A 13,737-nucleotide genomic window follows, 5' to 3' on the forward strand; every position below is an offset into this window, starting at 1 on the left:
AAAAATAAATAAAAAGGGGGGTTGCCATCTGGGGCCCTGTGGACCTCCAGGCCCCTTACAGGCAGTACGCCTGTACCCCCCTGATGGCGGCCATGGTCAGCAGACACATTCACCAGGCATCCAATCTGATAAAGTCTGCCAAAAATAGACATATGGCGATACATTCGCCATCCGTCCAGCAAATCGGATGACAATCGAATGGAAATGCAGCCAGTCTCCATCTGACTGCCCCATAGGGGAGACGGGCCGTGTCCGTTTGGCATAGTGGAGGGGACATGGATCTGTCATCCGCCTCCTCAGCAGGGATCAGCTGAGAGATCCCCCATAGAGCAGGCGGTTTAACGCTTGGACAGATCCGCTACATCTGAAAGGGGCCTTAAAAAAAACACCATTCCATTGTTACTTTTATAATTATTATTATTATTATTATTATTATTATTATTAATAATAATTATTATTGTAATTGTTATCTTATTTATTAATAATACTCACTTGGAGGGCCAGTTCACACCAGAACGTGGTGAAGGAAAGGCGCATTCGCCTTTGAGAATTGCCATGAGTGCCAATACATTGTTAATGGCACCCAGGGATGGACTGGCCATTGGGACTACAGGGAGTTTCCTGGTGGGCCGATGGCTCAGTGGGCTGGCTTCAGTGACAGCGGACCGCCGCCTCCCTTTGCTCCTCTGTCTCTCCCTTCCTGCAGCGCTCACCTCCTCTCCCTCCCCACAGCCCTCACCTGGGGGGGACAGAGAAGCAGGGGGAGGACCAGAGGAGCAGGGGGGGACGACAACGTAGCATGGGGGAGGGGACAGACAGCTGACTCAACAGCTATGGCCTGGGAGCTTCTCACTTCTGCCTAATCTTGTCCCATAAGGGGGGGGCATCGAACTGATTCTTTGCCCCGGGTGAAATAAGGTCTACCTTCCCCACTGGTACTGCCTATAAGAGTACCAGTACCAGCCGTTCTACTCTAATAAATTAGAACGGCTATTGGCCAGTGAAGGGGGAGAGGGGGCTTGGGTGGCTGGGGGGTGTGGGAGTTGTCCGGCTGCCATGGGAGAGACCTGTCAAAGTGGGCCAGTCTGGATGAAGTCCAGGGCCAAATTTTTGTCCCAGTCCAGCCCTGAATCCAAACGCAGTCAAATTAATGGGCTGCTGAATCACACACATAGGAATCGCACAGGAACGTAGACTGCATTTCTGTGTGAGTCTAGCGTGAACCGGCCCTGAGACATGAGACTAGGTAATATACAGACTAGCTGATTTTGATTTGCATAAAATGTAAACCCTATTTGGCAAGCTATTGTAAAACACATCGACGATGTATGAAATGCAATAACCTATAGCAAGCAATCAGAAATCATCTTTGACTAATCTGTCTATAATACAATTTCAGTGGAGGCTTTAGGTATCTGATTCTAACTGACAGTTTTCTATTTATTAAAAGTACAAGTGCAATTGCAGTACAATGCAAACATTTTTTTTATCTGCGCATTAGCTGCAAAAATTCCCATCTCCATTGTATTAACCTTTCTTTCTTCCATATCTTGCTGTAATTTGTAACCACCACATGCCTTTGGCTCTTTTTTTTACCAGGGTCTGAAATAAGAACTGGCTCTATTGTTCAGCCAAAACATGTAAGTCTCAAGTATTCAAAAGCCAAGTGTCACTTTCAAGAGCATTTTCATTTTTTTACTCCGATTCTTGGGGATTATTATATTCCCACCATTGTTATTTATAGCTCTGTTCATGTTGGTAAGGTAAGGTTATATGAATGCTTTTGCCATCCTTTTAATACATTATACTATATCATATAGACTGCAGTAACTACCACCTGGACGAAAAATCTAATTTACGTTGTTGATCATTTTCCCTTTCTTGCATGTATTAAAATGTATTTAAGAAAAGAATGTATTTAAAAAAGGACATGTTGGAATCTTATGGATGCTATGGAGCAATATAAACAGTCCTTGCTTCAAATGGTTTGATTACGAAGGCCCATTGAGAAAATTAATAAAATAGTATAGATACATCAGGTATATGTTAATAAAAATGATTTCCAAGTTCTGAATAGTTGATCTTCATCCGGTTTATGATAACAATGTTGTGGTTAATAGAAGAAAGATAAGGAACATCGGTGGCATTGTGGTCAGAGCTGTAATACACAAAAATAAAAACAAGATTTAGTTCTACTATTATTACTTAAAAAAAGGATAAAAAAAAAAAAGATAAAAAAAAAAAAATGTCCTGATGCTTTAATGAAGATTGTTGTATATTTTATATTATCAATCTACCACAATAAAAGGTTAGGTTATAGATAGGCTAGCATCTACCATATAAGAATAAAAGCAACCATCAGACATACAGTGGTTGATATACTAAATAGTGGAACATGTACAGGCCAAGTCTATTGGGGCCAGATTCTCAGAGCAAGTACGCCGGAGTATCTACTGATACACCGGCGTACTTTCAAATTTGCCACGTCGTATCTTTAGTTTGAATCCTCAAACCAAGATACGACGGCTTCTGGCTTCGATCCGACAGGCGTACGGCTTCGGACGCCTTTGGATCGTAGGTGCAATACTTCGGCGCCCGCTGGGTGGAGTTTGCGTCGTTTTACGCGTCGGGTATGCTAATTAGCTTTTTCCGTCGATCCACGAACGTACGCGCGGCCATCGCATTCTCTTACGTCGACGGCTTTACCCGGCGTATAGTTAAAGCTGCTATTTTGTGGCGTATAGATGAACTTGCCATGTTAAAGTATGGCCGTCGTTCCCGCATCGAATTTTAATATTTTTTTTTGCGTAAGTCGTCCGTGAATAGGAAAGGACGTAACTCACGTCGAAGTTCAAAAAATGACGTCGGTGCGACATCATTTCGCACAAAGCACGGCGGGAAATTTCAAAACGGAGCATGCGCAGTTCATTCGGCGCGGGGACGTGCTTCATTTAAATGAAGCACGCCCCCAACCCGCCCAATTTCAAATACGCCGCCAGAAAAACACTACGCCTCCGTAACTTACGGCGCGATTTCGCTGTGGATTTGAAATTCCGCCAGGTAAGATACGGCGGCGTAGCGTATCAATGATACGCGGCGCAAGTGCAAATGTTTGTGAATCTGGCCCTTGATGTCTACATACAACACAGATTAATATATTTACTCTAGGTGCAACTTGAAAAATGGCCTGCAGTTGTTATTTTTTTTTGTATGTTTTGTTTTTATAATTCTTTATTTAAAAGCAACAGATTAAAATACAGAACCATGAATTTTCATATACTCTAATGCTTATTGAATCCTCAGATTCTCAAGATGCCCTTATGGCCATTACATCACTTCATCCAGCTATGGCACCTATATACCAGAAAGCTGCCCACTAAAGGCTTCTACACCAAATGTCATTTACCTACAATAGGGAACCCAGTGCTACACAACCTTGTTTCTCTACCAATTTAATATGGAAATGACAGAAAACACTGGAAGGCAAATCAATATGGCATTTGCAACACATTTCTGGTGATGTGGATGTATTCAGAATTCTAGCACCAAATTGAACAAAACCTGTGCAATATTTCTATATTCTAAAGGAGGACTTACCAGAATTAAGTGTCTTAGTAAGTTTGTAGGTGTCGGACACTTGAATGTAAGCCCTGGGAAAAAAAAAGTAACTTAAAATGTCAAGTCATTACCAAAACTTTTGTGTACAATCAACTTAATACGTTCATCGGCCCACAGAAACGACTTCCTTTGGTTTAGAATAGGAACATGGCTTCTGTTTGTTCATGGTATTAACTTTGCCCTTTTTATACCAGTGTTAATTTCGTAGACGAAAATATTTTCATCATTGTTTTCATCAGCTGCATGTTTTTTTAGGTGAAAACTAGTTTGAATTAAATTTGAATTAAGTCAATTGACAAAAATTGATAACGAAAACCATTTCCAATTTTCGTCAACGAACAAAAACGGAACTAAATTGTGAGGGAGGGGTGTTTACCCACCTGAACTTCTGCTTTCCTCAGAGCTCCACCTGTCTGTTCAAGCCCCAGCTCCCTGACTCTATCGGCAAGCTGTATTAGCTGAGAGATGCAGGCTCCCATTAATTCTTCCCCTTTCCTATGCAGTTCCACACATTAAGCTCATTTACACTATCTCTTTGGTGCCCTATGCTGGCCTTGGCCTTTTCTAAACAAACGACACAATTTCATCCCCAGCCTATAATAATAGCACATTTAAATGGTTGTAAAGTCAGAAGGTTTTTCTATGCATTAAGATAAAAAAAACTTTCCGTGTGCTCCAGCCCCCCTAATACTTACCTGAGCCCATCTTGATCCAGAAAAGTTGCAGGAGAGAGTCGGCTGTCCAGGACTCCCCTCCTCATTGGCTGAGGCAGCAGTGGCTCCATGTCTGAACGGACACACAGAGTGGCGACTTGGCTTGGGTGCCCCCCATAGCAAGCTGCTTGCTGTGGAATAAAAGGGAGGAGCCAGGAGTGCTGGTGAGGGACCCAAGAAGAGGAGGATCTGGGGTGCACTGTGCAAAACCAACTGTAACAGGGCAGGTAAGTATAACATATAACATGATTGTTATTTTTAAATGAAAAAAAAAAAACTGAGACTTTAGTATTACTTTAAAGTTTAAACATGTATTGCACTATTGCACTACTGCATAAGAATATGTAGGGAATATGTAGGGAACATGTACTAAGCCGCTGGAAGAAAAAAAAATAAGAAAAAGGCTTTTCTTATTTTCTTTCCCTAATATTCAATGTTACTAATATATTCAGATAATATGTGCCATAATGACATTACAGCCTTTAGAGATTATAGCTTTTTGATTGTTCTTATATTTTAAAGTTACACTTCTGTTTGTCAAAAAGTAATATTGTTGTTTGTTTATGAAACTTGGTTGTATTTATAAAGACATTATATATCGCAGAGGCTGTTTCTTTAGTGCAAGTTCAAACCTTAATACTATAAATAATATGTTATTAGATTTTTACTCCAGGACTCTAAAGAAAGAAATGCTTAAAGTGGATGTGAACCCTCCATACACCCAGTGAAGTGAAAAGCCTCAGATGATACACAGGGATGAAACAAATCTCCCTACATAGGTTTTACATCAATATCTGCTGTCTTCACATTAATATACTGTTACGAAAGTTCAGATTGTGTTAGGAGATTGTCTCTTCCTATTTAACACAGGGTGTAATGCCTGGGCATAAAGCCAAGATAGCTAACATTGCTGATTGGAGGAAAGACACACACCCCCTCTCATCATAGGCAGAGACTCTCAGGCCTCGTACACACCACCGGATCTATCCGCTGGAATTGATCCGCGGATCAGTTCCAGCGGATAGATCCGGTGGTGTGTACGTCCGAGCGGACATTTATTGGCTGAAAAAATTCCAGCCGAGGGATTTCCAGCGGATAACAATTTCTTAGCATGCTAAGAAATCTATCCGCTGGAATCCTGTCCAGCGGATTGATCCGGTGGTCTATACAGACTCACCGGATCAATCCGTCCGCTCCTCTCCCTTGCATGCGTCGTAATGATTCGAAGCATGCGTGGAAGTCTTTATCTTCCAGCGTCGCGCACGTCGCCGCGTCATCATCGCGGCGACGGCGCGACACGTCACCGCGGATGGATTCCGCGCGGATTTCGATCTGATGGTTAGTACAACCATCAGATCAAAATCCGCCAGAGGATTTATCCGCTGGAACGGTCCGGAGGGGGCCTCAGAGGTTTTTTGTAATAGGGCCAGCTCCCTGCTAATCTGTTTTAGCAACCTCCCCTGACAAAAATTTCAGGCTGCTTTTGTCTAAAGTGTCAGAGAATTTGTCAGGAGTTATCAGGCTGATAACAGAGAAACGGGTCAGGAGAGAGCTAAGGGACTTAGCTCTTTGAAGAGAGATAACAAAATACTGCAGATATATGTGCCCAGCTCAAATTTCATAAATTGGGTTTACGTCCACTTTAAATAATGTATTACAATTTAACTAAAATTAAACCAAAGAAAATTCCCAGCTCAACTCACCAGCCAGCCTGCAACCAACTAAATTAACCTGTCTAACAGTTTGCATTAAAAACAGGGGTCTGGTTTGCATACATTTACAAATATATGCCTTGGCTGCAGAGGTCACAACGAGGCACCCCATTATTATCTGCAGTCCTAACTCTATACATTTTTTAGAGCCTTCATAGTAGAAGTACATGCATTACAATAGATAGGCAGAGGCAGTGGCGGCTGGTGCTCAAAAATTTTGGGGGGATGCAAACAAACTGAAAAATTCTGAAAAAAAAATCAATTGAAGCCTCGCTGTGCCCATCAAACGCAGCCACTGTACCATCAAACGCAGCAACTGTGCCCACCAAACACAGCCACTGTGCCCATCAAACGCAGCCACTGTACCATCAAACGCAGCAACTGTGCCCACCAAACACAGCCACTGTGCCCATCAAACGCAGCCACTGTACCATCAAACATTGCCACTGTACCAAACGCAGCCACTGTGCCCACCAAACACAGCAACTGTTCACCTTTTTTGATGCCTATTAGAGCCTATGGCTTTAATCAGGTGATTCAAAAAAATACCTCGTTGCTGTAATTCAGGTGAAATGTAGGTGCAATGCATGAATCTATCTATTGGTGATAGACTATTGGCAGGAGAAAGGGGACGGGGGCCTGTGCGCTCCTTAGGCCTTGTACACACGACCGGACAGTCCGCTGAAAACGGTCCGACGAACCGTTTTCAGCATACATGTCCGGTCGGAGATTTCTGTCTGATGGTTGTACACACAATCCCCGCGGACCAGTTTCAGCAGACATGTTCGGTCGTGTGTACGGGGCCTTATAGACGCACCGCCACTGGGCAAAGGGCAGATGCACCTGGAGGGAGCCCACCACTCCTTAAGGCTCAGGGGTCCACTGCACACCCAGCATATAGCACAATGGCAATTAATTTGTTCCGTTCCATTTGTTTAGATGCGGCATTCGTTATTTTGGATAATTCGTAACTTCGGATAAATTTGTATTCATTACGTTCACTAACAGCCAATTTTAAATGGAAATTCCAATGCTTATAATTTAATAGTAAGTTATTAGTTAGTTAGTTAGTTAGCTATTATTTAGAATATTTGTATTTTCGTTCTATAGAATTTTCGTATATTCTTTTTTTATTTTAGGATTTTAGATTTTTCGAATTTTCAGATTTTCGCATTTCCGATTTTTGGAATTTATGAATTTTCGTATTTACAAATTGCGATCATACGAATGACCCAAAAAATGTATGAAATTAAAATGAAAATTAACTATTTTTCGACAGTGCACGTCTAACACTCACATGCCACACATATGCATCCATGGTGGCTGAGGTTTCTGTGCTGAGAGTGTGCTTACTGCACACTCTCAGTTCAGTGACCAAGCTGTCATCAGGAGCCGGTGGGATGGGCTGCTAATCATGTGACCAATATGATAGCCAATTGCAGTGATTACATGATCAAGAATTCGGTCCTGCCCCCTTTCCTTCTTAAGACCAAGTTAAAGGTTGGCAGATAAGAGACAGGAAGAGATTAAAAGTAAAAGGTGAACTCCAAGCACAATAATAATAATAATAATAATAATAATAATAATAATAATAATAATAATAATAATAAAAAATGAGTTTTAACAAGTCAGATTACAGTATACATGGCACAATTCCATTATTGCATGTGCATTTCTGGTCCTGTACTGACTGACACTGATAAAAATTGAATCTTTTTGTCTGGTAGTGTCCTTTTTTTCTATAGCAATGACTGGTCACCAGTGTGTGCTTTCAGTGAGCTTAGCGACTGGTGTCCTTACTGTCCCCTCTGCAGTTCTAAAGAGGGAGGGTGCAGGGGACTACATCTCCTATCCACCCTCTGAGCCTGTGGATGCCTCCTTCTGGCTCCAGCAGCTGATGGATCATTTGTGCCCCCGTGATGATGTGGCAAGGGCTTAGAAAAAGAACAGCATAATGCGGGACAAGGTAAAAAAAAAAAAACAGCAGTGTGGTCAAAAGTTGTAGATGGAGGTGTGCCATGTATTTTAGCTGCTACTTAAATATGGGCTTTATTACAAACGCAAAACACTAACCTTAGTTCAACAGATTTTAAATTGTCTGGGGATGTCCAGATAGTAGTCAGGGCAGTAGTATTTGTGCCAGAAGAAATTTGAAACAAAGGTGAGCCTCCAGTACATGTACGGTTGCCAGATGACCAGGACCCCACAAAGACTCCATCAGATATGGCCTGTAAGACAATGGTGGAATTTCCGTGTCCATTTATATTCACTGTAAATAAAATAGATTTTTGATGTCATTGATAAAGATGGAAATTAAGATTATTCATACAATTTAAAAAGAAAAAAATGTTTCCATAAAATGCAGCAAACTGTGCAAAATGCTAACAGTTTTTTGATAAGACAAAGAAAAACATGCATAGAGACATGCATAGAAATACAACATCTTTCATTTTTTATTGTTTAGAGTGCTCTACAGTGCATTGAAAAAGTATTCATACCCCTTGACATTTTCCACATTTTGCCATGTTACAACCAAAAATGTAAATGTATTTTATCAGGATTTTATGTGACAGAAGGAAAATGAGAAATGGTTTTCAATTTTTTTTTACAAATCAAGATCTGAAAAGTGTGGCATGCATTTGTATTCAGACCCCTTTACTGTTACCCCTAACTAAAATCGAATCTAGTAAATAGAGTCCACCTGTGTGTAATTTAATCTCAGCATAAATACAGCTGTTCTGTGGAGCCCTCAGAGGTTTGTTAGAGAACATTAGTGAACAAACAGCATCATAAAGGCTAAGGAACACATTAGACAGGTCAGGGATAAAGTTGTGAAGTTTAAAGCAGGATTAGGTTATAAAAAAAATACCCCGAGCTTTGAACATCTCATGATGCACTGTTCAATCCATCATCTGAAAGAGTATGGCACAACTGTAAACCTACTGACATGTGCCGTCCACCTAAACTGACCGGTCGGGCAGAAAGAGCATTAATCAGAGAAGCAGTCTGGTGTGGATTTTTGGAGGAACTCCACACCATTTTTTTTTAAATTTGGGGTGGAGTTCCCCTTAAAATCCATACCAGACCTGAAGGGCCTGGTATGGATATTTGGGGGGAACCCCACGTCATTTTTTAATATCCGTACCAGACCTGAAGGGCCTGGTAATTGAATTTGGGGGGACCCCATGCTTTTTTTTTTTATGAATGAATTCTCTCAGAATTGCCGGGAGCCGACAATTCATTATTGCCGCGAGTCCGGTTTTAAATGACTTTTTTTCCTTCAAAATGTCATTTTGTGCAGGGACAGTTCTAAGTACGGGAAACATGCGCTTTTTCACATGCTTACTTTAGGTACGAAATTTAAAGGAATATTTCACTTTTATTGTTGCACTTTAAGCATTATTAAATTCACTGCTCCCGAAAAAACGATTGTTTTAAAGAATAAAAAAAACATTGATACATGTCCCCTGGGTCAGGTCCCCAAACACTTTTTAGGACAAAAACTTGCTTATTAACCTTTAAAATTAACACTTTTGAGTTCTCCCATAGACTTCTAAAGGAAGTTTGGTGCGGCTTTACATATTACTTGCATTGTGCCCGCTGCTACACCGGTTCAAGCGCCTAATTAAGGATTCATCCGGCGCACTAATTAAGCCATGAACCAGCGCAGCGCATTGATAATAGTAAATCAGCCCCTCTGAGTTACTGACTCAAACAAGTATTCAGATCAGGATTGTCAGGGTAAATTTAGTATTCAATATCTGTACAGTCAAGATTCATAAAGTTTTGAAGTATGCGGGTTAGCATGATGGCCAATCAACCTATATTTGCATATTCTACACTTAAGTGTTGTCTCACAAGCAACATCCACTCTTTCATCCATGCAACCAAAACATATGCAGGTCTATTCCATTATGCAGTTCCAAGAGAAATGCTGATGCTTTTAGTTTCCCCTAGCCCTTACCAATAGTCTCAGACTGGAAGCCCAGTTTTTTGTCTCAGAAGCAAAGCCTAGTAGACCTTACCCAGTTGCTTCAGTAGCAGCTTGTGTTTTCATTCCCCTCATGGCAATACTACAACTTTGAAACCAATTCATAGGATTGATGAAAAAAAAAAACAGTTCCCTTTGTGACTTCACTTAGCTTCATAATGAAGGTACTGGCTGCTACTAGGCCTAAAGCTCCAGAAAGCTGAGCCTGACTCAAGAATGATTTTCTTCTTATATCTACAGGCCATGTCACCATGGTGTAGTCGTCAGAAGTAGAGGATTTCATATTCTCAAGAGTGCAAGGCATTTTAAGGAATGAGATGAAATTTCTGCAGACAACTTTACATTTTGTGTCAAGGTCTAGAAAAGTTTACTTACTATTGTAGCTACCAAAATTAATATGATGAACACTTACCACATGGAAGTGCAGAAACCTAAAGCAAGCTGAACAATTTCACATAATGAAGAAGGCCAAATGAGAGCTTTAGTTGCCTTGAAAGTCAAGCCTGGATTTATGTATATATGTGTTCCCACAGCATTGTCCAACCATCCAGCTGCTCTTTGGGCTACTAGTGAACATACAGTAACTATACTGGCAAAGAACATTCTGAGATTTCATCCTTCTGTAAGCAAAGCACATTTGATGCCTCCCCCTTCACACTCAGACATCTATCACAAAACCAACTTCAGCAGGATTTTGGCACCTTAGTCTACAGACAGATCGTATGTAAGTAAGGTAAGTACAGAAATGAAAACATATTTTATTTAATGAAATGCATATTTGAATCCAAGGTTAGGACCCGTACAAACTTCAAGTACAAAAAGAAAAACTTACCAGTATAAGCACTGTTGCTTCTAAGGATGTCAGGAGTGACGTTGAGCTGGAAACTTCCATTGACAATGGTATTGGTTACAATGCTACAGAATGAGGCAGCTGTAGAAGTGGTAAGAGTGGTGCTAGTTGGACTGCCTGATGTGGTTGTTGTAGAAGAGGTTCCAGATGTATGTTGCGTTGTGCTGGTTATGGTACTTGATGCGGTTGTGGTTGTTGTGGTCATTGTAGTGGTTGGGCTTGTGGTTGTGGCGGGTCTTGTTGTTGTGGTTGAATTTGTTGTTGTGGTTGGTCTTGTTGTAGGTGGTATTGTTGTTGTGGTCGGGCCTGCGGTTGTGGTGGGTCTTGTTGTAGGTTGTGTTGTTGTGGTCGGGCCTGCGGTTGTGGTAGGTCTTGTTGTAGGTGGTATTGTTGTTGTGGTCGGGCCTGCAGTTGTAGCGGGTCTTGTTGTAGGTGGTATTGTTGTTGTGGTCGGGCCTGCGGTTGTGGCAGGTCTTGTTGTAGGTGGTAATGTTGTTGTGGTCGGGCCTGCGGTTGTGGCGGCTCTTGTTGTAGGTGGTATTGTTGTTGTGGTCGGGCCTGCGGTTGTGGCAGGTCTTGTTGTAGGTGGTATTGTTGTTGTGGTCGGGCCTGCGGTTGTGGCGGGTCTTGTTGTAGGTGGTATTGTTGTTGTGGTCGGGCCTGCGGTTGTGGCAGGTCTTGTTGTAGGTGGTATTGTTGTTGTGGTCGGGCCTGCAGTTGTGGCAGGTCTTGTTGTAGGTGGTATTGTTGTTGTGGTCGGGCCTGCAGTTGTGGCGGGTATTGTTGTAGGTGGTATTGTTGTTGTGGTCGGGCCTGCGGTTGTGGCAGGTATTGTTGTAGGTGGTATTGTTGTTGTGGTCGGGCCTGCGGTTGTGGCAGGTCTTGTTGTAGGTGGTATTGTTGTTGTGGTCGGGCCTGCAGTTGTGGCAGGTATTGTTGTAGGTGGCATTGTTGTTGTGGTCGGGCCTGCAGTTGTGGCGGGTATTGTTGTAGGTGGTATTGTTGTTGTGGTCGGGTCTGGGGATGTTGTAGTGTCTTCTGTTGATAAAGCTATCTCATTACTTATGAGTAAAAGGAGCAAAGCTTTAACAGCTCTTAGTTTCATTGTCATAGAGTTCAGTCCTATTCAGCCAATATTATCAACAAGACATCCCTATATGTAGCCAAGCTGGACAATAATAGGTGGAGCCAAAAAGTGAATTGCATACCAATAATACATTCTTACATAGCTTGCAGCTTGGAGATAAATAACAAATACATACATGTCAAATTTCATGTATCCCAAACAAATACAATTTGATTGGGGACAATGTCGATATGAAGCAGTGCAATCAATATGCACAACTGATCTATAAACAATAATCAACCTAAATAAAGAACATTTTAATTGTTTGGGGACACGTGATATATATATATATATATATATATATATATATATATATATATATATATATATATATATAAGACATGATATATGAAATATTTAAAGCGTTGTTCAGAAAAATAACTTAGTTATATGACATCATTACAAAATGATCTGGGGATGGATCCTATTTCATGCTGGTGAAAGTAGGTAGACTAAAGCCCTGTACACACGATCGGATATCTGATGGAATCTAATCCGATGGATTTTTTTGTCAGATATCCGATGAAGCTGACTTTCATCAGTCTTGCCTACACACCATCGGTCGAAAATCCCACCATGTCCAAGGAGGTGACATAAAACACTATGGCGTGCTGAGAAAAATGAAGTTCAATGCTTCCGAGCATGCGTCGACTTGATTCTAAGCATGCGTGGATTTTTGAGAGGATGGACTTCCACACAGACGATCGTTTTTTTTTCTATCGGTTTTATTATCTATAGGAAAATTTTAAAACATGTTCTATTATTTTTCACCGATGGGGCCCACACACGATCAGTTTGTGTGATGAAAACGGTCCATCAGTCTGTTTTCATCAGACAAACTGATCGTGTGTACAGGGCTTAAATATTTAGAGGTTTTTAGAGTAGTTCAAGTCACTGACTGAACCAAATATGCAGATTAGAGGCCGGATTCACAAAGAGTTACGCCGGCGTATCAGTAGATACGCCAACGTAACTCGGAATCTAAGCCCGTCGTAAGTTTAAGTGTATGCTCAAACTGAGATACACTTAAACCTAGCTAAGATACGACGTAAGAGATACGCCGCGTAAAGATGCCCCCTAGGTGGCGTAGCCAATGTTAAGTATGGCCGTCGTTCCCGCGTCGAAATTTTAAAATTTTACGTTGTTTGCGTAAGTCGTCTGTGAATGGGGCTGGACGTAATTTACGTTCATGTCGAAACCAATACGTCCTTGTGGCGTACTTTGGAGCAATGCACACTGGCATGCGCCGTTCGTAAAAAAAGTCAATCACGTCGGTTCACCAATAATTTACATAAAACATGCCCCCTTATCCTCATTTAAATTACGCGCGCTTACGCCGGCCCCATTTACGCTACGCCGCCGTAACTTAGGAGGCAAGTGCTTTGTGAATACAGCACTTGCCTCTCTGACTTACGGCGGCATAGCGTAAATACAATACGCCGCCGTAAAAATGCGCGGATCTACGTGAATCCAGCCCTAGGAGTTCTGACTTTACTGTGACTGTTGATTGCAATGATCAAGAAAGAACCAAGACCAGAGACAGGCAGGTAGTTCGTATTTTCAGAATGAGTTAAACAATGAGTTGAACAATAAGAACCTTCATTATTTGATGATTAAAGCTGAACTAAAGTTAAACTCTTATTTAAATATATTTCTCAGCAGCCACAAAGAATATCAATCCAGTGACATCATCACTGTGTTGTTCAAAAGCCTGTGCATAGAGAAGA

General features: G+C 41.5%; 1 protein-coding gene across 1 annotated transcript; it reads right to left on the reverse strand.

The window, feature by feature from the left end:
* Positions 1-1,412: 1,412 nt before the first annotated feature.
* On the reverse strand, positions 1,413-12,005 carry LOC120915465 (mucin-2-like). The gene is made up of 4 exons (XM_040326002.1): positions 10,867-12,005; positions 8,117-8,312; positions 3,598-3,650; positions 1,413-2,158 (listed from the first exon to the last, which is right to left on the reverse strand). Exons 1-4 carry the CDS (start codon positions 11,993-11,995, stop codon positions 2,094-2,096), a joined length of 1,443 nt encoding a protein of 480 aa, XP_040181936.1. The 5' UTR covers positions 11,996-12,005; the 3' UTR covers positions 1,413-2,093.
* Between the last annotated feature and the right edge of the window lie 1,732 nt (positions 12,006-13,737).

This window comes from Rana temporaria, chromosome 10, assembly GCF_905171775.1.
Source record: "Rana temporaria chromosome 10, aRanTem1.1, whole genome shotgun sequence".
In the NCBI taxonomy this organism is placed as follows: domain Eukaryota; kingdom Metazoa; phylum Chordata; class Amphibia; order Anura; family Ranidae; genus Rana; species Rana temporaria.

Coding starts and splice junctions, on each gene's coding strand:
- LOC120915465 (XM_040326002.1), bottom strand. CDS start 11,995: ATGACAATGAAACTAAGAGCTGTTAAAGCTTTGCTCCTTTTACTCATA. Junction 8,313..10,866: donor AAGCAACAGTGCTTATACTG/GTAAGTTTTTCT, acceptor TTTTATTTACAG/TGAATATAAATGGACACGGA. Junction 2,159..3,597: donor TACTAAGACACTTAATTCTG/GTAAGTCCTCCT, acceptor TGTGTATTACAG/CTCTGACCACAATGCCACCG.